This window comes from Lepidochelys kempii, chromosome 20 (assembly GCF_965140265.1).
Source record: "Lepidochelys kempii isolate rLepKem1 chromosome 20, rLepKem1.hap2, whole genome shotgun sequence".
NCBI classification, from domain to species: Eukaryota; Metazoa; Chordata; order Testudines; family Cheloniidae; genus Lepidochelys; species Lepidochelys kempii.
Window position 1 is genome coordinate 1,692,279 of NC_133275.1, and position 24,260 is coordinate 1,716,538.

Here is a 24,260-nt window from a genome sequence, read left to right on the forward strand (position 1 = left end):
GCCCACACTGGATTAGCTGAGACCCACAAACCTGGGCAGAGGAGCCAGGGGTTGCGAGCTGGAGCCCGACCACAGGACAAGGCTAATGGCACCCAGGCTCACCCTGTTTTCTCTCCTCTCCTCAGCGCCTGCCCCTCCCGCTCACCACACCCCTTAGCCCTCTGGGGGAACCCACTGGGGTGGAGGTGTCCTGCCCTGCAGGGGTGAGGCTCATGACGTACAAACCCTATTGCTGACGGGACTCCGGCTGCTTGCACACGTCCCGCTTGCTCTGGGTTCGGGGCAGGGGGGCAGTGCTATAGGGTGCCCATCTGTGTGTGTGCTCATCGTAGCCCTGCTCCCAGCCGGCCCCTCCGGGGTGTCTAAGGGGTGGGGGTTCTGCTCTCCCCTCCTCTTCACCCCCCTGGGGCCAGCTTCATTTGAGACCAAACACATCCCTGGTTCAACACCGCGGACGACAAGAGAGTCACTTGGGAGGAGCGTGGCCCCGGCTGGGCGTCAGTCCCAGGGTGAGCGCGCGTCCACACACGGCACAGGTATCACCTACAACTTACACAGGGGAGACCATGGCCCTTCAGGCGGAGACCCGCGTCTACGGGCACCGCCAGACATGGAGGAGGGTCCAGACTATTCCAGCCGGGGTCTGATCCTCGGCGGGTGACGTGGAGCCACAGGGCGAGAGCGAGCGTTCGGGTGGTGCACAGTGCCAGCCAGAGAGAGACGGCTCTCCAGGAGAGGGGTGCAGGCCAAGAACAAAACCTTTGGCTGCACCTGGCTTTATCTGGCCCTTCCAGGCCCCGCTCTCCATTAGCTACCAGCGGTGGGCACCGTTCCCATGTGCCCTCTGGCCTCCTGTTTGAGGCAGGGCCACGCCCGGCCACAGGGATTGTCCCCAATGCCAAAGTTTGATTTATTTCTTTTCCCCTTAGGCAAACCCCCCAATGCTTCTCTCTCCAGCCCGGAACTCCCGTTCGGGGAGGTCTCGGAAGATGGGATGGAAAACCCCAGCTCCAGCCCATTAGCTGCTGTGTCGTTAATTTGCTACATCTGGTTGCCGGGGATGGGACTTGCTCAGTTTTTATCTCCCCGAGCTTCTGCCTCGACCGCCAGCCCCATGTGGTGAAAGGACACAGTAAATGCTGCCAAGCCAAGCACACACGCAGGATGACGTCTGGCAAAGAGCAGCCAAGAGGGGAGCGAAATCAGAGTGGGAACGAAGCTGCCGCAGAAGCCTCAGGAGCATTCGGAAGCCAAATGTGGCCACTGGAGCCCCAAGCGTTGCTCTGAGCGCAGCAGTCCCGGAGAGACGGGCAGCATGAAGCAGCAGGAGCCCATCAGCAGGCCATGGCACGGCTGATCCCCAGCCAGTCTCAGCAGGGGGACCTGGACCCAGCTTGGAGACCCCTTCTCCTGCTGGGGGATCTTAGCTCTGGCCCCCCTCCCTGGCACCCCTCACCTCTGGACTTGGATTTCCCTTGGGATAGTGTCAACCCCTTACTCCAAACTCTCCTGCTTCTAAGGTCATGGTCGCTTTGGGGGCCTCTGGGGAAAACGAGTTGGAAGAAACCTCCCGGACTCAGCCAGGAGCTGGCTAGGAGAGGGGCAGGGGGGTGGGGTGGGGTGAGGGGGGGGCGTGTGAGTGACAGACACAAACACTCGTCCCCCTGATCTGGATTTGCTCCCATGCAGAGAAGGGTTTTGGAGGAACCGATGGATTTACAGAGCCCGGACACTTGACAGAATTAATCTCAACCCGAGTGATGGACAGTCAGATGGCCAGATAGCCCCAGCGCGGGCTGCCCCGTAAGAAGTGATGCGTCTCTTCCACTTCCCATTGTTAGCGTGAGAACACAGCCTGGATCCTACACAGATGTACCGTTCCACAGAGACCCACCTCACTGCCTCTATAAGAAGGAAGGGGCTCTCCGAGGCATTGGAGATGGCTGGAGGATGCTAAGCACTCAACAGCAGCCGTAGACCATCAAACTTTTTCCCCTAGTGGTCTAATTCCTCTCTGGGGGAATCATCTCTAAGAGGCTGCCAGAAACCAGAAGATTGGAGCCTTTCCTCCAGCATTTTCATATTTCTGAGGATGCCAACACTGCTGCAAACTCAACTGTGACATGACTTTTTATTTAGATTCTATTTTTAGGGTTTGAGTTTCTATACATAGATTTCTAGATTTCTAGATTTATAGATTTCTATACAGCCATATCCACAGACACCCCGTCTTTCTTGCGCGCCGTGTGGATGTGGATATAGCTATCGAGAGAGAAACGATTAAGCCAAAGAATTTGTTGTAGGATTCTCCTTGCAACAAGACTTTCTAGAGCTATAATTTTTTGTGTCCAGACAAACTACTCTCGGGAAGTTTTATACGAGCCACTGCCCTGCTGCCAAAACAATGAGACCTGTGGCATTAATTTTAGGGTTTAAGACATTGTGGGTTTTGGCATTTTCGTCTCTTTCCAACACTCTGGCGGTGAATAACAGTGGGAGATGGTGGTAAGTCTCTGCTTTTGCCTTTATATCCATTTCAGGAATCCTAGCTCTGGTCATTCTCCTTTTGTGAATGGAACAACCGTGGAGGGAGAGAGAAATCCAGCAGACAAGTGCAGAGAGGGGGCTGCTCTCAGGGCAGGAGGGAACGCAGCTGCTCTCCACAGCATCTGGAGATGGCTGGGGAGAAATTTCAAGAACTCAGGTGTTTGCTTCTAAGGATGAAAGAATAATGATACTCTGTGTTGATGAGAAAAGGCACCATCCAAGGGGCTTGGACCCAGGGTGTTTCATCCAACCCCAGCACACCTGGCCCTCCTGTCTTTTTTCTTTTTCCTGTAGACAGATTTTTATATTTACAACCCAATTTGTTTGCCCTTCGCTGTGCTCCTCTGTCCATCGTGGGGTGGGGTGGGGTGGGGGGCAGTTGCTGATGGAACTTGCTGTAGCTTCCCCACAAACACCCCGCTAAGCTAGCCAGCGACCCGTTCGTCCCCACACACGGCTGTGGACGGTGCTGCACACAGACAGGCTCTGGCTGGTGTACACAGCGTCTTGGGCTAATTCTACAGAGCCAGTTTGGAGCAGGGACTGCCTTTACGTTGCGTGTGTACCGTGCCGGTGCGACAGACCCTGAGCCCGTGCTAGACACTCTCACAGGAATCGTCTGGCTACACACGCTCGCCGTATGGACACCTACACACCTCCCCACGCTCTCCAGCACAAACCGCACCTCGGCGTGCAGTCTCGCTCTGCCTCCCCCCTGCGAGCGTGGACGCCCACATTCACCGGCGATATTAACCCGTCCAGTGCAGCGTGAGCCTCACAGCTGCAAGCCCTGCACTGACATTTCACACGACGGGTACACGCCCACGCACGCACATCCGCCGGCGTCTATTGCTATGCAATAGCTTATGTATACACACAAAGAGACACATACCCACGTTTATGCCATATAACATGGGCCACAGGTGTGGGTTTGTCTGTCGTGGCTCGGTGCTTACGGTGCCATGCCAGCATGGGCTGGGATCGGCAGCTGCAGCGCGGGACGGGTGGGGACGGGTGGGGGGAGCGCATTCGGTTCTGTTCTACCCCCTGCACACACCGGCGGACGCACACTCGTGCTGGAGAGCAGTCCCCACAGGGTACTCCCAACCCTGCCGTTGCTGGGGGGCCGGGGGGGGCAGCTCCTTCCCCTCCCCAGCTGGCTCTGGGGGTGGCTTCTCTCTGCTCCTGTTTGAATTACTGCCTAGTCCAGGCCTGTCGGGCTGATTTAGGGCTGGAGCGGGCGGGTGCTGCAGCCCTTGACCATGAAACAGGCCTCTCCAGAGCGCAGCCGATCAGGACTTAGAGCCACCTGGAGCCGGCACTCTGCGCCCTGGCATCCCGGAGCTGGGAACCCAGGGCTCTGCCCATACCTGGAGCCTGCCTCTGGTGCCATGTCTGAGCTTTTCCCTCACCCATGCACTGGCTGAATGTCCTGGTTAGGGCAGGTGTTCTACCCCTTGGATCTGGGAGGGGAGTGAGGTTAAGTGGTCAGAGCAGCGGGCTGGGAGCCAGGACTCCGGGGTTCCATCCCCCGCGCTGGGAGGGGAGTGAGGTTAAGTGGTCAGAGCAGCGGGCTGGGAGCCAGGACTCCGGGGTTCCATCCCCCGCACTGGGAGGGGAGTGAGGTTAAGTGGTCAGAGCAGGGGGCTGGGAGCCAGGACTCCGGGGTTCCATCCCCCGCGCTGGGAGGGGAGTGAGGTTAAGTGGTCAGAGCAGCGGGCTGGGAGCCAGGACCCCAAGTGTCCCACTGACCTGAGTGTTGCTCTGGCCAGGGGCTGCGCTGCTCACTGCCGCTCGGTTGGGCTTGCGACGTGGCGCCTTATCCTCTGCCCCCACTGTCCACAGGGGCATCATCAACGTGGCCTCGTCCACCAACCTGCTGACGGACTCCAAGAACGTGCAGCTGGTGCTGGACCCCAGCCTGCAGCTGCTGAGCCGCAAGCAGCGCAAGCTGATCCGCCAGAACCCCGGGATCCTGCACAGCATCAGCAGCGGCCTGCAGAGCGCCATCAAGGAATGCAAGTGGCAATTCCGCAACCGCCGCTGGAATTGCCCCACCACCCAGGGGCCCCACATCTTCGGCAAGATCGTCAACCGGGGTGAGGCTGCAGGGGGCTCCCAGCGGGAGCAGGGGTCAGAGCGGGGGCTCCCAGCAGTGACCTTGGCCAAGATGAGGGGGAAACTGAGGCAGAGCAGGTGCTAGGCCCAGGCACACCCAGGAAGGGGCTCCGTGTACCACACAGCCCTCTCCCACCAGGTGCTGAGGGCCCCTCCCACTGCGTGCCAGGCCTCGTGGGTCACATGCCCCCCCATGCATTGTGTCCCCCCTCCCATCCCCCTGTGTCACACAATTGGCCAGATGAGTGATGTGTTTGTCACCTCTCCTTCCCTGATCCGGGGAGCTCCCCTGCCTAGACCTGCCCAGGGGATTCCCCACCCCATGGAGCTGGCTCTGGAATTCCATGGGAATTTCCCCGGCTGCCAGCCCCCGCAGGGCCTCAGGCCCTCACGCCCAGAGCAGCCCCTGGCCATCCAGCGGGGTGACTCCTCTGCTCGGGGGCTGCCAGCCTCAGCCCCGGTTACGCTTCGTTCAGCGCTTTTAAAAACGCCTTTCCAAACTACGGCCCCGTGGCCCAGTGGATGCGCCTGAACTGGGCCCCCGGGCTCCTGGGCTCCATCCCGGCTCTGCCACCTTCCCCTCCCGCCCCTCGCCTAGACTCGCCTGAGGAAGGCCAGTGTCTGTGCAGCGCCTGGCACGACGGGCCCAAGCCCACGATAACACTGTTGCCCCTCTGTGGTGTGTGGGGGAACTCGGTCGCACCCCCCACAAAGGGCAGAGCTCGTGTCACCTCTGCCAGGGTGAAAGAGCCACTGACCCCGGGGGGAAGAGGGGCTGTGGGGCTCCTTTCTAAGGCAGAAATCCCGCCCTGCAAGCCGGCTCCCCTGGCCCCTGCCTTTCCGGGTCGTTTTCTCTCCCTGTCACAAACACATGGGTCCCCGGGGACCTGGGACCCAGCCAGCTTCAGCAGGAGGAAAACAAACAAGCAAAGGCCGAGCTTGGCCTGGGGAAGCCGGGGTGACCCCGGAGTGCCTGAGGGGCCAGGCACAGCCCTCTGCCATCCCCAGCCCATCAGGTGCTCCCTGAACGCTGGATCTCCCCCGCAAGCCCAGCATGCTCCCCTGCCATTGCCTGCATGCCCCCTCCATCCTGCCTCTCCCCCACCCGCGCCTCCCCACCCAGCTCCCTGCTGCAATCCCCCATGATGGCTGCAGCCCCTCCCCCAAAGCCAAGCTCGTCATCACCCCCTCCTCACCTGCACAGGGACCCCTGCCCCGGCCCCCCTTCCTGTGGATCCACAGCAAAAGCTGCAACTTCCTGCCACCTGCCCCTTCCACCTGGCGGCCAGGAGGATCCCCCTCAGTTCCCCCTCACCACCACTAGGGGGAGCCAGGGAACTCGGTATGCGAACGAACCTGGCCGCAGGTGCCAACGCACCTTTCATTTCCCCCTTCACCTCTGGAGGGAGCTTCCCCAAGCTGGTACCAGGTGTGTTACCTGGGCTGCCCGGACACCGGGCGAGCCAGCCCCACGGTACTGTGGGGAGACAAAGTGACCCAGGCCTGGCCTGGCCCAGCCCCCACACTCCCCGCCCGCCTCTGGAGTGAGCCCCTGTCCTCTCTGCCCCCCCCACCGCCCCCGCAGCCGGGCTGCCTTTTGCAAAGTGCCTGCCGCTGCCTGGGTGGCCAGTGTCTTGGGTGCCCTGCCAGAGGCATCTGGGGCCCCTGCAGCTGCTTTCCAGCGCCCTGCTGGCTGCAGCCCCAGGGGGCCGGGACTGTGCCCCGGGGCGGTCCGCGTCAGCCCGCACGCCGTGCTGTGCGGTGCCCTGAATGCTTTGGTTCCCTGCCCCCAGGCTGTCGGGAGACAGCGTTCATCTTCGCCATCACCAGCGCCGGCGTCACCCACTCCGTGGCCCGGTCCTGCTCCGAGGGCTCCATCGAGTCCTGCACGTGTGACTATCGGCGCCGCGGCCCGGGGGGCCCCGACTGGCACTGGGGGGGCTGCAGCGACAACGTCGACTTCGGCCGGGTCTTTGGGCGCGAGTTCGTGGATTCCAACGAGAAGGGGCGGGACCTGCGCTTCCTGATGAACCTGCACAACAACGAGGCGGGACGGATGGTGAGGCGTGTGTGAGTGTGCACGTGGGGGTGCGCGGGCACGGGGGGGGAGACAGTGTGTGCAGGTCTGTGCACGTGCGTGTCCGTGCATGTCCATGTGTGTGCGTGCGTGCCCGCGTGCGTGTGCGCTTGTCCGTGCATGTGTGTGCGTGTGCATGTCTCTGTGTGTGCGTGCATGTGCGTGTGTGTGTGTCCATGTCCATGCGTGTGCGTACGTGTGCGTGTCCATGCGTGTATGTGCGTGTGCGTGTGTCCGTGCATGCGTGTGCGCGTACGCATCCATGAGTGTCCGTGCGTGCGTATGTGTCCGTGCACGTCTGCACTGTGGGAGGAGCGTCGTTTCTGGGGCTCTTGCGTGTGCGTGTGTGTGTGCATGTCTCTGCGTGTGCATGCATGTGCGTATGTGTGCGTGCGTGTCCATGTCCATGCATGTGCGTACGTGTGCGTGCGTGTGCATGTCCATGCATGTGCGTACGTGTGCATGTGTCCGTGTGTGTGTGCATGTCTCTGCGTGTGCATGCATGTCTATGTGTGTGTGTGTGCGTGCCCGCGTGCATATGTGTCCGTGCATGTCTGTGCATGCGTGTGCGTGTGCGCATGTCCGTGCGTGTCCGTGCGTGCGTATGTGTCCGTGCATGTCTGCGCTGTGGGAGGAGCGTCGTTTCTGGGGCTCTTTCCCAGCCCCTGTGGTCTCTGCTTTGGAGACAGGGAGCTGATGGGCTCCAGCATTCAGAGGGCGGCTACAGGAGTCTCTGGGCAGGGCAGGTTCCTGACCTGCAGCTTCTCTTCCTGGGGGCATCAGCAGAGGGACCACGGTTGCCGCAGCCTCTGAGCAGAGGGGCGGAGGGCAGGGGGTGTGCAGAGGACAGATGCGCCCTGCCCAGCATCCAAAGGGGACAGAGAGACCTGGAGGGACCCGTCCCGCCCTCCTTGCCCCCTGCGAACTCCCAGCTCGGGGGGGGGGGGATGCGGGACCGATCAGAGGGGAGGAGGGGGAGCGGGAGCCCGGTGAAGGGAGGGTGGAGACGCGATGGGTGGAGCAGGGTGGGGGCAGAGCCGGGACACGCCAGCTCTGCTGGGTGAAGCCAGGGCTCCTCGTCCAGGCGTCCTGCTGTGCGTGGCCCTGCCAGCATCCAGCACATGTGGGAGGAAATGATGCCAGGTCCTCTAATTGCAGTAAAACCCCACTGGAAAGGAGTCCTGGGAGCCTCCGCGGGCTGCCTCGGCATTCCAGCGCGGGGGCGGGCGGGGCGCGGCAGGGGCCGGTGCCTGCAGAGTGATCCCGGCAGAACGGCTCTGCTCAGAGCAAACCGCCGGAGCTGGCTGGCCTCCCGCGGCCGGCTAGACGCTGGCTATCGAGTGTTAGCGGGGAGGGCGCAGGCGTAACGGAGGCCCAGGTGGGCACCGCCGTGGGGATGCTCACGGCGCCGGGGTCCCACCTGGGCACTGCTCCAGGGCAGCGCCCGGCGCCGGGGCACTGCTCTGGGGCTGCTCGCAGCACTGACCATGCCCTGCCTGTCTTGCAGACGGTCTTCTCGGAGATGCGGCAGGAGTGCAAGTGCCACGGCATGTCGGGCTCCTGCACCGTCAAGACCTGCTGGATGCGGCTCCCCACCTTCCGCACGGTGGGCGACTTCCTCAAGGACCGGTTTGACGGCGCCTCCCGCGTCATCTACGGCAACAAGGGCAGCAACCGGGCCTCGCGGGTGGAGGGGCCCCACCTGGAGCCGGAGAACCCGGCCCACAAGCCTCCCTCCCCGCACGACCTCGTCTACTTCGAGAAGTCGCCCAACTTCTGCACCTACAGCGGCAAGACGGGCCCGGCGGGCACGGCCGGGCGCTTGTGCAACGGCTCCTCCCCAGCCCTGGGCGGCTGCGAGCTCCTGTGCTGCGGACGGGGCTACCGTACGCGGAGCCAGCGGGTCACCGAGCGCTGCAACTGCACCTTCCACTGGTGCTGCCACGTCAGCTGCTTGAACTGCACTAACACACAAGTCTTGCACGAGTGCTTGTGAGCCGGGGCCGGGCGGGAGGAGGGGCACAGAGGCAAAGACCTTCCCTGGGGAGGGATCAAAATCAGGGCCCTGCCCCCATCCCGCTGAGCAAGGGCACCGCACCCGAGCAGCTGCTGCCAGCCGGATTCTGCCCGCCGGAGCCGCCCTCTCGGTAGCAGACCCGGCCCCAGAGAATGGCGAGGGCCTGGCGGGGGTGGGGGGCATCCTCTCCAGACCCCTCCAAACTCTTCCAGGCCAGGACCACCTGCAGAGATCACCACCCGCCCAGTGGTGAACCGAGTGCCCTCCCTGCCACCCCTCAGGGTCTTGTCCCTGGGCGCATGTGGGCGAAAAGGGCTGGATCAGCAGCCTGGATCCCTCCCCGCTCCGCGTCCTCTGCCAACGCCCCTTGCGGGAGGTTGGGGTGGGTCTCCCCAGCCCAGCGCTGGCCTCTGTACTGAGCCCCAGCCTGGGACACCCAACCCCACCTTCACGCTGCTCAGTCACTCCCAGCCCCAGGCAGGATTCAGGTTAGCAGCCCAGAGACGGTGCCATCTGGTGTCCCAGCCTCCCCCCGGCTGCAGGGCTGGCCAGGTCAAAGGCAGCTCGGAAAGCGCCCGGCGCCCGCGATTACCCCTCGGACGTGTGTTTACAACGCTCACCAAATGCCGCTCATTTGCTTCTTGGACTCGGAGCATTGTGCCGGGAACAGGGTAGAAAACGCTGGTCAGTCACCGTTGGCTGGTCTGGCTCGCGCGGTCAGAGCAAGGCTGAGAATTTGGTACGTAACGTGCACTGAAGAAGTGGTCGGAATCGCCAGTTTTGTTTTGTAAATAAAATATTTATTGTGAATGGTTTCATATCCCTTAGCACCCGCCTGGCCTTGCCTTGCCAACCGGTGGGTCTCCTAGACGATCCCTCTCCTCTGCCTTCGACAAAGATTTTCTTCCCCTGGCCTTTTGGTTTCTAATTAAAATAAGAAGAACAATGCTTTGTTATGGATGTCATTAATAGCGGGCTAGAGGCAAATAAAGGATATATTTTTATCAATCCAACGGCGTTTAATTTTTGGGGGTGGGGGTGGGGGTGGGGGGGGTGCATGCCATGTCGCCATGAACCCCAGTGCAAAGGGCGCGGGAGACGCTGCCATGCTGCGCTGGTAGCACTTTCCACGGCCGTTGCACTAGTGTGAGTGACACCAGGTGCAGGGCATGAGGGACTCCAAGATCTTAGGGCTGGAGGGAACGGTTAGGATCCTGCCGTCCGGGCGTGTGTGTAACCCAGCCAAGGACCCTCCCCCAGCGCCACCTGCGTCCAGTCCCGAAGCTCCTGCCAGGAGACTCCACCCCAAGCCCAGGACAGCGGGTTCAAATGGTCAGTTCCCCTTGCTGGGTCTTATTTGCAGTTTGAGCTGATCTCGTTGTGCAAGGAGCCTGCTGCCCACATGGATCCTCAGACATCTTGTTGGAACGTACGTATTAACTGTACGTCAGTAGCTAACTACAGGAGCTTTGCTGAGCAGCTATGAACCAGCCGCCACACTCCACCCCAGAGATGGCTGCATTTCCCCTGCCCCAGTACTCCTCTCAGCCTCCTGCAGAGGGCGCTCACACTCCACTGCGTCGGGGGGCCAAGCTGGGCTTTATTTCGCTTCTGGGCGGCTCAGGCCAGACCCCTGGCTGGGTGCAAGCTGGGATGACTCTGGACTTGGTCCGGATCCTTGTCTCACGCCAGCGTCAGCCTGCAATCCTTGCCCCAGGCCCGTTGCCAGACCAGCCTGACTGTGAGTGAGCTCCGTCACTCAGAGCTCTGCCCGTCATGTGCCCCGTGGTTTGGTGCAGGACACGGAAGGTGCGGATCCCGGAGACCACAGCTCCTGGGACACGTGGTCCGCCCCATGCTGGGAGCTGGTCTGGGATCTGGCTGCACCACGGTCTGAGAGCGGGAGCAGGCCCGAGGCGGCAATTCCCCTGCTCTCGCCCTGGCACACTTTGCTCCCCACCTGGTTTGGGGTTTCAGGATCTTCAGCGTGTGTGTTGGGAGCCGGGAGCCTCAAACCCACAGCTTGCTTCTGAGGAGGAGAAAGCAAATCCCAAGCCCCTCCCCGCGCCGAGCGGGATCAGCTAGAGAACGAACCTCCCGCCAGAGCTGGTGCTAAGTGGAAGCAGGCGACGAGCTGGGGAACTGCCTGGCTTTCATGTTTGGGCGGGGTCTGGGGTGAGCCGCCGATCGCACCCCTTGCGGTTAAACAGGGAGGCCCAGCTGCTGGCGAAGGCCCCTGCACCGGCTCTCAATGCCCGGCGTGCAATGCCGGCGAAGGCCCCTGCACAGGCCTGTGTCACCTGGCATGCAATGATGGCGAAGGCCCCTGCACAGGCCTGTGTCACCTGGCATGCAATGATGGCGAAGGCCCCTGCACCGGCTCTCAATGCCCGGCGTGCAATGCCGGCGAAGGCCCCTGTACAGGCCTGTGTCACCCGGCGTGCAATGCCGGCGAAGGCCCCTGCACCGGCTCTCAATGCCCGGCGTGCAATGCCGGCGAAGGCCCCTGCACCAGCCTGTGTCACCTGGCGTGCAATGATGGCGAAGGCCCCTGCACCGGCCTGTGTCACCTGGCATGCAATGATGGCGAAGGCCCCTGCACTGGCTCTCAATGCCCGGCGTGCAATGCCGGCGAAGGCCCCTGCACCAGCCTGTGTCACCTGGCACGCGCTGTCAGCTAAGGCCCCTGCACCGGCTCTCAATGCCTGGCGGAGGAGCACTGGGGAAGGAGATGGGGAAGAGGCCAGGACGCTCTAGAGTAACACCCAGTTCCTCCCAACGTGCTACACTCAGGAATTACCATGCCTACCATTGAATGCAGCCACCTCTGGGGTGGAGTCTGGTAGCTGGTTAACAGCCACACAGTAACAATGTACCATAGTTTGGAAATCTAGAATAATGTGTCCAACTGAAAGGTCCAGGGGCTGCTTGTCTAATCTAATCCATCCATCTAATGTGTGGCCATCTCTCAGCTGGTCTCATGTGCCTGTCACCAGGACATCCAAGCTCTGATACAATGGGGCCTCTGGCCTCAGACATTTGCTTGGGACCGGGGGGCTGGTTCCCCTTAGTGCCAAGGAGTCTTTAGTGACCTCTGGCGGCGAATGATGACAAGACAGCGAATGAGCATCGTCCCGCACGGTCCCCTCCCGCTCCACTCGTGGGGAAGCAAAGCGAGGGAGCTGGAGTCTATCGTATGGTGCCCTGTTTGCACTGAGCCCGACCCCCCGAGGCATCCCAGGGCCTCGAGACACAGCGATTCCCCGGCTCCACGGAGCTGGCTAGTGGGGAGATGCTGGGCTGGGCTGGGTCTCAGCTGGGCCCTCAACACGGCACCTTTCCCCAGGGCTGAATTCACCCTTCGCTCTTTTGTCATGGGGCCTCTGTGCAGAAACACGCGGAGAAGGAGCACGGGGCCAGTGGGTGCGTCGCCAGGCTCACTGAACTGCCAAGCACCTGGTCGGCAGGTTCACCCCCAAGCCGTGTCCCAGCATTATCCCCAAAATGTCCTGCTGGCCTAGAGCCCCAGGAACACTGAGGTGCCCAACTCCCTTTGGGTTCAGTACCAGTCAGGATTCGTAGAAAGGCCCAGGACGGTGGGTGCTGAGCTCCTGGCGCTTGATCCAACACCGAGCGCAGCAGGAGGGCTTTCCCAAAGGGGCTGGGCTGGGGCAGAACAAGGCCTCATGGGTGGCAGTTAAACCAGACAGACGCTAGCGGCCTTTTCCCACCCAGGGTGCTGAGCCAGGGCAGCAAGCACCCGAAGGGAAGTGGACTCGCCGTGTCTCGACGGCTCCAGCTGCAGAGCGGAGGGTCTGGATGATGCGTTAGCCAGACACAGGTCACTAGCCTGGCTGCAGCATGCAGGGTGAGACAGGAGGTCCCATGAGCGGCTCTAATGGGGCCTGCTCACCTGCAGATCTCTGTAGTTGCTCAGAGGTTAACCCCCGGCCCCGGTGGGACACGGGCCATGAGCCAGCGACGCGGCACCTCGAGTGGGACAGTATCAAACGCTCAGGAGTGGCACTGGGGGCGTTTCCAGAAATACCTTCTCGTGGCGCTAGCGGAAAAGCTGATGCTTAGAAAGAAAGAAAGAAAGAAAGAAAGAAAGAAAGAAAGAAAGAAAGAAAGAAAGAAGAAGGAAAAAAAAAGATTGTCCCTTTTTCTTGCCAAGGTGAAAAACACTCCCGGGTGCGGTAAAATAAAGAAATGCACAGAAAAAAAAAAAAAGACTGGAAAGAAACACATCCCGAAATAACCCTCCGGCAGCATCACCCTTGTCTGCCGGGAGCTATCGCTCTGCTAAATTCTGCCATGCCCAGGGCATGAAAATAACCCTGTTTGCCTGCGGTGGAGAGTTAAGAATATAGATAATGACATTCTTATAAGTCACCTCTGTTACTCAGGCTTTCCAGAGGGCTTGCTGAGCCGTATCACACCTTCAGCAGACAAAGCCCCCCTGAGATAGAGTCACACACACACAACTGGCCTGCAGGGTGCAAATTATCTGGGCTTTTATAAATACACTGGGTGGCTTTAAATATAGCTCCCCGCCCCCTCCCCCTGCGCTGTTCTGGGCCTGAGCTGGGAAATGCACTCCCTGCCCTCCCCCAGCCCCGTGGAAAGCCCATCACAGCTGGGAAGCTGTGTGACATCTGGCACCTTCGCCACTGGCTGGACTTTCCAGAAGGGTTTTTGGTGGGTGTGTGTGGTGGGGGTGGGGGGGGGTTGGTAGCTGAGTGCTGAAGGAAATGCTCCAGCTTTTCAGTGCATTAAATCATGTGCGTTAGTGTCACACTCACACTCACCGTGTCACGCCTTCCCTGTGACCAGCAACGGGGGCTCCAGCGGTGGGGTCCAAGCACTGGAAAAGATGGGCCAGAAGCGTGGCCCGTGCCTCGCGCTGCCCATCTGCGGGGTGGGCCGGGGGGTGTCTCATCCAGCCTGCAGAGCAAGAGAGCTGGGGGCGGGTTAGCTGGGGAGGGGAGGATGGAGGCTGCAGCCCGGGCAGGGAGCCTTGGGATGCCACTGCTGCGAGCCGCCCCGGGAAAGGCTCAGGGGGAGATGGGTGACGTGCACACGACATCGGGGAGCGGGTGGGTGGCCAGGGTGAGAAGAGGAGACGTCCCCTTAGCTCGCCAGCACCCTGCCTGGCCCAGGGAATGTTCCCCTCAGGCTGATTGGGCACTTGGGGCGGGGGAGGGCCCATACTGGCACCATACTGGGGGGCATTCTGCCACCGCAGGCTCGGCCTGCCACATGGGACCAGCCAAGGTCGCCTGTGGCTTCCCTCACAGCATCCTGGCTAAAGTCCAGTGCAGGCAATTCCCCCTGGTCCCGCCACATCCCCTGTGGGCTCCAGCCTCTCCGTCTCTTCCTGCCCCAGCCAGGCATGGCACCGCTATGTAGTTAACAGCTGCCGCGTTCCATCTCAGAGGTGGCTGCCTCTCAGCAGTGGGGGAAGTGACAAGAGTTGCTGGCACCAGCCCAGCCTCTCTCTCCGGGGGAGGTGAAGGAGGTTTCCACCTCTGCAGCTACATTGGTGCAGACTTCCCCCATCTCCGCAAGCCAGATTGTGCCTGTTACCAAAGGGGCTCAAGCCAGGGAGTCCCCCCTCCTGGACTCCAGTGGGTGCTCGGGAGATGGTCAGGATCGGGACCATTCCTACCACAGCGGGGGAGGGGAGTCCAGATGTGGAGTTTGGTTCATGCGCCCCCAGCCACATCCTGGCGCAGGGGAGGGGGCTGTTGTGGGAACGCGGGAGCCGCTCCCCTGCACCGATTACTCAACGTCAGCTTTAGCTCAGCCCGGTTCATATTAATCCTCGGAAGTAATTTAGCCGTCTCCGCTCGCAGCCCCGTCATTGTGGCCTGACCAGCCCCTTGCCTGCCTTCTAATTAACTCCTTGTGCCTCCGGTTTTGTGTCCCGCGAATATCCCACCTGGTTGGGCCCGCCTCTCCGCTTCCCCCCTCCCCGGGAGCATTCCTGTCCCGTCGGGCTAAGGCACCGCAGCAACCGTGGCAGGGATCGCCCCTAATCCGCGGGCACGCCGGCATCTGCTGGAAAGGCAGCCCGCCACCCCCTGGCTGTTAGGTGACCAAGGCCTGAGAGAAACAATTAGGGACAAAGCTGAGAGCCCCAGGGGTCTAATACAAACCTTCACGGGACGGTTGTGTGGCATTTGGGGAGTTTAATGAATTGTCCATCATGCTTTTCAGGTCTGGACGGCGGGGCTGGATTAATCTGAGAAACCACAGTGGGTAGGAGCCACTAAGCCTGTATTTATTACTCTTCCATTGTAACTAATTGAGGTAATTATCTGTGACTCCAGCCCTGCTTAACAATGCCGCATTCACGCCGCAAGGCTGTGTCCTCCCCCCCCCCGCAGCCCCTCTCGCTGAGCCGAGGGGGCCGCACCGCAGAGCACCATGGGCCTGCCCACAAGGCCCTGCGCCTGCCAAGGACCAAATACACAGCCCCTGGCCCAGAGACGGGCATCTCCCAGCTCGCTGCTCAGCCCCACCAGTGACGGGGGTCTGGCCTGGCAGTACAGGCTGTGCGGGGCGAGGATGGAGGCCCTGGACCCACAGGCCTACTCCTTCTCCATGTGCATTTTGCACTGGCTTGCAGCCGGCCCTCTGGAGTACTGGGGGGCTGGTTTGGCCAGGCTACAGGGCCAGGGGTTCAAGCCAGGACACGGGCCATGCGTTGACTGTGAGGGCCCCAGCTCCAGCCCATCGAGGCGTGGGGAACACCTCGCCAGAGCAGGCATTGCAGCTAAAGGGCAGGTCTGCAGTCGGGCGGGGGGTGGGGTGTCAGAGCCAATCCTGCAGCAATCTGACCCCTGCGGTGCCTGGGGGCTGTTCTCCCCCCCCCGCCACCCCCCACTTCTGTCCCGTGCTCTTCTCTCCTGCAAGCGCCTTGCAAGGGGTGAGAATTCACCCCCACGAGGTTCCCAGGCAGGCCCCCCCCCACCGCACCCCTGCTCCCCCCCTCCGGCCAGGACGGTGGGGGTTGGCCTACTGCACAGCGACATCTTGTGGCCGCCTGTGGGAACCACACCGCAGGACGGCTCCAGCCCTCCCAGTCCGTGCCCAGGGCCCAGTGCAGCTGCCATGCTGGTGGCAGTGGAAATGTGGGGGCAGGGGAGCGTGAGGCCTCGCTCATCTACGTGCACCCTGAGCCCCCCCTTTACTTGCCCTCCCCCCCCAGCCCCTGCTGTCTTCCCCATTCCGGCCAGCAACCCGCCTCCCTCCTAGGCTGGCCCGCGTGGTGCTGAGCCTGTCCCCACTAGACAGCCACCCCCCAATTATCCCCACCCTGAGCTATAGCAATCAGCCCCACCCCCCACCCCCCAAAAAAAAAAAAAAAAAGCTGGGAGCTGCCAGGCTGAGCGCCGCCCCTGTGGGGGCAGGCTGGGGCCCAGAGCAGGGAGGAAGTGGAGGGCCAGGAGGGGCATCATTGCAGGCCAGCCCAGCGCCCGTCTTCCCCCAGCCCCATGAGCAGAGAGTGGCCCTCCCCGGCCTCCCAGCTCTCCCTGCCAGCCCAGTGGGTGGAGAAGGGATGCTGTGGGGCAGGGGCAGGGGCAGGGAAGGATGCTAGGAACAGATGAGCCAAGCACCAGGCCCAGCCTGCCAACCCCACGGCTCACGAGTCACTGCCTTGTTGGGCCCCCCAGCGGTGACAGAGAAGCTTCTGACTTGGGGCAGAGAGCTACAAGCACCCCACCTGCCCCTCCTGCCTCTGGCCCCCCCATCCCCAGGCACCCCAGCTGCCCTGCCCCCAGCCCCGGCTGCCCTGCGGCTGGGTGGGCTCGCTCTCCCAGGCCCAGCACAGCACACGACAGGGAGGTGGGCAGTGGCTGGGCGCTCGGGCCAGGTGCAAAGCGCTCGGCTCTGGGAGGGCCTGGCACATTCTCGTGGGCATGGCCAGGTGTACACTTGCACACTCACCCCCCACACATACACTCGTGCACCCTCACATACACCCGGCTGGAATCCCAACACAGCAGTGCCAGGAGGAAGCTCACAGCCCTGGGGCCTCAAGAGGGCACTGTTGTGAGGAAGTTCACACGGCCAAAACAGAGGCTCTCAGCTCCCCTTCCCCACCCGATGAGGCAGATATCATCGCTGTGGGGGGGGGGGGTTTGTCAGTGCTAGCCCCAGCAGGACACCCCATCCCCTGCCTTGAGGGGGGCAAAGGCAGCTTGGTGGTGGGGCCAGGGTGCTGTAGGGCAGGCTCCAAACAGGTGTCCCTGGGTGCCAGAGATGGGACAGCCCTGGGGTGCCCTCAGCTTTACCCAGCCTGGATTTAAATGGATGGGAAAGGGGCAACCTAGTTGGCTGCTCAGTCTATGGGGCGCGGGAACCACAGGGTCTGTCTGTGCCCAGAGAGCCCCCTTCGCATTCACCGTGGGCTGGGCCCTGGCGCGGCAGCCAGCTCCAGGCACAGCCCTGCTGCACCACAACAAACCCAGACATGCCGGCTGCCCCCCCTCGCTCAGCACCAGAGCTGCCCCCCGTTGCCAGGCCAGGACCAGCTGGGACCCCAAGGAACAGGAGCCGGCTGCTGCAACCGCATCGGATTGTCCTGGAGTCTCCTAGAGCGAACCCTTTCCTGAAGGTTTCAGAGTAGCAGCCGCGTTAGTCTGTATTCGCAAAAAGAACAGGAGACTTGGGACACCTTAGAGACTAACCAATTTATTTGAGCATCCGATGAAGAGAGCTGTAGCTCACGAAAGCTTATGCTCAGATAAATGGGTTAGTCTCTAAGGTGTCCCAAGTCCTCCTTTCCTGAAGGATTGTGTCCTGTGCTGAGACCTGCAGGGTACGAACCCGAACCAGCCCCCGCGTCACCATCGCCCCCAAGGGTTGGTCACCACCAGCCCCGGGGCCTCCCGGCCGGAGCCCTGGGTGTGTGCGGCTGGCAGGGCAGGAGCAGGGCAGGAGGTCCGGGGCCTGATCCTGCTCTCAGCTGCAGCACGTAAATCTGGGACTCCCCCTCCCAGGGAAGCAGCAGCAGAAGCCAGGCCAGCCCCGTCCACAGCAGCCCAGCTGCCTTTAATTTGGGCCCATCCCCGAGGGGAGAGGCCGTGGGTCAGGCCTGCCTGCGGCTCGCCTTGGCTTGCATGCTACCCAGCCCAGCCCCCGCCCGCTCTGCACCCCCTGCCCAGCACCAGCCTGCTCTGTCCCCCCCAGCCAGCCCCCACCCACTCTGTGCCCCCCAGCCAGCCCCCGCCGGCAGCTCTGTGCCCCCCAGCCAGCCCCCGCCGGCAGCTCTGCGCCCCCCAGCTCAGCCCCCACCCATTCTGCACCCCCTGCCCAGCCCCAGCCTGCTCTGCAACCCCCAGCCAGCCCCCGCTGGCAGCTCTATGCCCCCTTGCCCAGCCCCCGCCTGCTCTCCATCCCCCAGCCAGCCCCCGCCCGCTCTGTGCCCCCCCAGCCCAGCCCCCACCGGCAGCTCTGCGCCCCTCAGCCCAGCCCCCACCTGCTCTGTGCCCCCCCTAAATATCAGGCGTATGGAGTCTCCCCCCCCAGCGAGCCCCTCCCAAAGGTTTGTCGGACATTTGCGTTACACAAAGGCTCTGCTCTGCACTGTGCCCACAGCCCTGGCATCTCGGCACCAGCCTGCTGCCTTGGCCCAGCAGAGACAAGCTGGCTCCTCCCCCAGCCCCCTTCCCCCAGGGGCCAGGCCCTGCTGGTGCTGGCCCCCGGCTGGCTCCACGCCGTGTGGCCGAGGCCCCGTGGCTGGCAGGGGTGTGGCCAGGAGCGAGCCCCAGAGCTGCGCTCCGGAGCCAGGCCTGAGCGGGTGGCTGTGGTTGAGCGAGCAGCTGTTCCCGGCTGTGGTGAGTCGGGGCCCCGGGCGTGCCGCTCGCTCGCGGGAGCCCTTCCCCGGCGCTGGGCAGTTCAGCGAGAGGCCAAACCCGGCCCGGCCCTGCCCCCAGCGTGTGTGGCCAGCGGGGAGGGAGGTCGGGGCTCCCCAGAGCCAGGGGGAGCGGGGCGGAGGTCGGCACTGGGGAGCTGTTCCAGCCATGCAGTGTGGAGACACTGCCCAGGCCTGCTCCCCAGCCAGGCCCCGGGGCTACTGCTGGCTGAGACCCCGAGCCCCTGGCACTCACTTCACGCCAGAGACACGGTGCGGGGTCCACGGACACACAAGGGGGTGCAAGGCCTGGGTGTGCGCACGCACACACATGAGCCTGTACAGATGTGAACACACGAGCACACACACATGCATACACGGGTGCGCGCCCGCCCCCTCCTCCTGGGATCTGCTGGGACCCCCTGCTCCCCAGCTGGCGACCGGCACCCAGATTGCGGGCTGGGCCATGCCGGGAAGGAGCCATTCGGGACCGAAAGCTCCTTGCACAGCTCCAGGGTCGGGGAGGGCCAGGGGCTGTGGATGGGAGGGGATGGCGAGGAGGGTGGGGGGTCTCGATCATCTCCAGCCGCCAGAAGGCAGCTGAGACCTGGCCAAATTCATTGCCTTTCCGAGCGTCCTCTGCTCCCGCCCCGCCACCCACCAGGTGAGGGCAGATTTCTCGGGCCGGTCTGTCCTGCAGGGCCACGCCAGGCCAGACAAATTGGGAGCAGATTCCCCGGCCAGCCTTGGGCGTTACAGGAACGGGGTGGGCGGTGGCCGCTTGCCGTGACTCAGGCGCTCCCTCCTCTGCGGGCGGCGGGTTCACATCTGGATCCCCCTCATCGTGCCCCCCCCCAGCGCTGGCTACGGCCGGTCGCTGCGCTGGTTTCTGCAATGCACCGGGGCCCAGAGTCAAACACAGCTGAGCCAGAGAGCAGCAAGCACAATGCGGTGCCAGCAGGGGGCGCTGGGGGTGCAGGGCAGGGCGCTGGCTGGGCAGGGGGGAGCACCTGGCTACTCCAGCCCCAGCCTCTCCCAGTAGGGGGCGCTGTGGGTGCAGGGGGGGCACGATGAGGTGCGGGGGAGGAGAGCTGCCCCGTTCCGCTGCCCCTCCAATCCCATCTAAGGCTCATTTCCCCCTGCCCTGCCAGCCTGCTCCCGAGCAGGTATCCAAGCCCTCGCCCCAAGCCAGACATGCCGGGGACTCCTCCCAGCACCCCCTGGGCATGGGACCTTTCACCGTCGGGGGGCCCAGTACTTAGATCCTGCAGTGGGGCGGGGATACCAGGCTGGAGAGGCCAACGGGACAAAGAGGGTATGGAGGAGCCGGGGGCCCCTTCCTCTACCCAGTGGCAGCAGGTGCATCCTTATTGGGGCCCCCTCTTGCCCTGGCCGGGGTCTCCCAGCCGCCCTCAGGGAAGGGGGAGTTTTCCCAGCTGGAGGGGGGGTTGCAGTGGAAATGCTCCGGTGACGTTGCGCCACCCCGGGCATCCCAGACGAGAGGCCCCCGCTGGGAATTTGGGGCTTGTGGTCAAGCCGGGATCTGTCCTAATTGCAGGTCTGCTGGCGGGATCGGGCAGCTCCTGTGTCACCCGGACCAGTCAGAGGCTGCGTGGCCGGGGCCCTGGGCAGCTCGCCCAGCCCACCTGTGGGCACCGCTGCCCGCTCGCCCCCACCCGCCCTGGCCATGGCTGGGTCAAAGGTCAGGGGGAGTCCGCGGGAGAGAAGAGCAGAGACGGAGTCAGCCCCTCTCACAGCTGGTGTATCGTGCGCCCCTCATGGCTCCACACTCTGCGTGTCACACGTCACATACCCCCCCGGTGCATCACACGCTCACCCGCCAGCGTGTGCACACACGCACTCCAGACACAACACCCGGACACATGCACCTGGACGCCACCGGGTGTGTTCACAGGCCCCCAACCCGCACCCGCATGGCAGCCTGCGCTCAGTGTGAGGACACACGTCCCCGTGCAGGCTCTGAACGTGCACACGCACAGAGGGATGTGTGATAACACACCCACGTGCACACCTCCCCTCCCGGTGCATGGGGCTTGGGGGGACGGTACCGTGGGGAGTGCCCGGGGGAGGAGGATCCAATCCCCACCTTTGGCCAGTACTCAGACCCCCTGGGCCAGGGGCAGGGCCTCAGGGAGAGCTGGGTGAGTGATTTGCAGGGGAGCAGGGTTTGCGGGGGGCTCGGCCCATCCTCCCCGGAGTTCAGCCGGCAAGTGCTGGGTTTGGGGGCAGAGGGCAGCTGAGGTTCTGGCACCGGCCGGAGCTGGATTTAGACGGTCATTTTCTCAGCAGGGAGCTGGGAGGGGTTTGGGCAGCGCTCGGCTCATGGAAACCATCGTCCCGGTCTTCCCCCGCAGTCTGTGGTGCACCCACCGCGTCGGCTTCCACCCCCACGGAGCAGGGCAAGTGCCAGGGCAGGGGGTGCCCTCCCAGGGCCTGGGGGTCTGACAGCCCCGTTGCTCAGAGCGCCCGGGCCCCCTGCCCCCACACACCAGCTGGCTTCACCTAGGCTTTGGGGACGTTTCCATCCTGCAGCTCGGGGGGCGGATCAGAACTGAGCCCCCTGTGCTCCCTGAACCGGCTGAGTCCGGTCTTGCCACAAATCCATGGCTGCCTGGCTCAGCGCGGGTGCCCGAGACTATGGTGAGACGGCAGGAGAGGAGTCCGAACTTCCCAGCCCCCGCCACTCCCACCAGAGGAGAATCTCTGCTAGCCGTCAGCACTACAGGGCTCATGACCCACAGGCGAGAGGGGCTTAATCCAAACAGCAGGGGGCAGGGCTGCACCAATCACCTGGGCTCTGCAGCCCATTTTCAAACCCACCCACCCCCAGCCTGGGGGCAATGGGGGGCAGGGCTGATGGGGAAACACCCAGCGTGGGGCAGGCAGAGACCAGGGAACCACTGCCCCAGGGGGCATTGGTAAAGAGTGGGCTCAGCAGGCCCTGGGGAGCAGGCCAGGCTGGCTTGGGCGGGGTGGTAGGAGCCTCTCACCTGTGAGTGGCTGGGTCCAGTCTAGGCCCCTGTTAGCGGCTCTGGCAGGTTGTTCCCATCAGACAGTGCCGGGAGTTGAGTTTGGTGGGTCACAGGTCACTCCAGGTGTCATGGATGCTACATGCCGGATCCGCACTGTCTCAGCAGACGGGCCAAGGGATGAAGGAGCTGCAGCTTGAGCTTCCCATCTGCCCCTGGGCTCAACACGGCTGGAGCCCTGGGCAGTCCACCAAGGACCTGGGGGCCAAATACTTTCACTCTGCCCCCCTCCCTGCTCCCCTGCCAGCTGGGCTCCCATCAATTGAGGCCAGTTAGACCAAGTGGCCCTGGTTTTCAGGGAGGCTCAGCTCTGCTGAGTGCCAGGGCACCAGGCGGGGTCCATGGCTGTGTGGCACCCCCGGAAATCAGGCCCTAAAAGTACCGCAGCCTGGACCCCAAACGGACCCGCTCACCCCTGAGAGCAGCCAGCACTCAGCAGAGAATGTGTGCACTGCCCCCTGGGCCATGGGCCCCCTTTGTGCCCCTCCCCACCCGCAGACTAGTGTCCTGGACCCCCAGCACCCTGGGCAGTTCTTACCCCAGGGGGTGCAACATACCACCTCTGTGGTTTGCATTTTGCCCTGGGACAAGTGACCCCTGGGGAAAGAGGAGGTGACACAGTGGGGGTGCGATGCAGGAATCAGCCCTGTCTCTATCTACAGCCCCTTCAGCGATGGGGCCCTGGCCCTGCTGGGTACCCCCACAACACCCGGCACGATCCACAATGACCCCACCGTTCCTGCTCCGCGTCCGTCCCGGCTGGGTGCCCAGGGGGGCCAGCCTGAACGGGCAGTCGAGAGGAGATGCTCTGGGACGTGGGTCACATGACCAGCCAGGGGGGCACAGAGCCCTTCCCATGGTAAAGCCAGGTGCTGGGGCCCAGGGAAGGTGGGCCCATATGTGTGGGGCTGGCCCACAGGGGGGCACAGGGGCAGGTCTCGGCCGGTGTGAACATCAAGGGGGGATCTGATAGCACCTGTGGGTCTCCCTAGCTCTCAGCCAAGTAGCACACACAGGTTCTGGCTCAGCCAGCTGTGAGGGGCCAGAGGCCAGGGTGACGGGCTGGGATCCCTGGCCTGGAGAGACTGGGAACTGGCCCTTCTGGCCCGGGGCCCCCCAGCTCTCCCCGGGGCCCGGTGTCCACACGGGATCCCAGCAGTCGAGAGTGAGCAGAACTTGGTGCCTGTGGCCCCTGGCCGAGCCGCCTGGAGGGGAGTGCTCCAGCTGGGGGGCGAGAGTTGGTTTTTTTAACCTGCCGGGGTCTCTTTAAAAGGAAACAAGGCGAGAAAGTCATCGCAGTCCTGAAATAGGGCTCGGGCTGGCACCGCAGGGGGCGGGAGAGCGGCCAGCGCCAGGCCTTTGTGTTGGCGGGCAGAGTCCACCTCGAAAAGTCTCCTTAAAAAAGGAAAGTGTGAGTGGCTGACAGCAGGATCCTGCACTGGGGGTTATATTTACCCGCCTGACTCAGAGCCCGAGCTCACCCCTGCCCGGAATCCGGGACACTGCTCCGGCTGGGGGGGGGGGCAGCCGGAGTCCAGGGCGCCAGGAGAGACGGGGTTAGCTAAAGGACAGCAAAAGATGATTCCCCTGCAGCGAGCCCCGTGGGGAGCTGGAATCTTTGCCCCAAGGGCTGGGGCGGGGAGCCCCTTGGCGTGGGGTCTGAGGGCCAGTTTGGGGCTCCAGCCAACGGAGGGGAGGGGTCCGGGGCCTGGCACTCCCGGGGAAATACAAGGAAAGGGAGGAGCTAGACCAGGTGATGGGGGTGACTGGGATTAGGTCTGGGACATCTGGGTTCTATTTCCAATGACAGGAAGGGAGAGGGGTCTCCATGGGTTAGAGCAGGGGGGTCTGGGAGGCAGGACTCCTGGGTTCTCTCCCTGACTCAGAGTGGGGTCTAGTGGGTTGGAGCAGTGGGGCTGGGAGGCAGGACTCCTGGGTTCTCTCCCTGGCTCGGGGTGAGGAGCACGGTCTAGTGGGTTGGAGTAGGGGGGCCGGGAGGCAGGACTCCTGGGTTCCATTCCAAGCAGTGGGTGGGGAACGTTGCCTACTGGGGCAGAGCGGGAATCACTCAGGACTCCTGGGTCCCACACTCATTCCCCGGCGCATGGCACCTCCTGGCTGCCCTGGGCAGTGAGGTCCCAGCCGGCTGCTCAGACCTGTGTCAGGGAGATAATGACAGGGCCCGCGGGAGGTGGAGGAGCTGGTTTTAAATAAAGTGCAAATTGGACACATTAGTTGTGCGGTTTGTTTTCTTTCCAGCTGGGGGATCCTTCCCCCATGGGCAGCATGAGTAAGAGGTGGTGGCTGTCCCAGCATGGGGGGCGGGGGGGGCTTTTTGCCATCATCCCCCCCCTTCCCCCGGGTGACTCACCTGCTGGAGTCCCAGCAGCTCCCTAGGTGACCCATGAGGTCAGAGCCCTCAGCCACAGCCCAAACCAAAGGTTGGCAAGGGGGGGCCCTTCACTCATTCATTGCCCCCCCCCCTTGCCCACGGGGACCCAGTGAGGCTGCCAAGGGCCACGCCTCCCCCAGCACCGATATACCCCACCCAGGATTCATGCATCTGGAGGGATGGCGGGGGGGCAGGAC

General features: G+C 63.2%; 1 protein-coding gene across 1 annotated transcript; it reads left to right on the top strand.

The window, feature by feature from the left end:
* Positions 1-2,293: 2,293 nt before the first annotated feature.
* WNT1 (Wnt family member 1) lies at positions 2,294-8,849 on the top strand. Its single transcript, XM_073318318.1, has 4 exons — positions 2,294-2,505; positions 4,393-4,646; positions 6,459-6,724; positions 8,250-8,849. The coding sequence occupies exons 1-4, from the start codon at positions 2,405-2,407 to the stop codon at positions 8,736-8,738; spliced, it is 1,110 nt and encodes a 369-aa protein (XP_073174419.1). The 5' UTR covers positions 2,294-2,404; the 3' UTR covers positions 8,739-8,849.
* The last annotated feature ends 15,411 nt before the right edge of the window (positions 8,850-24,260 follow it).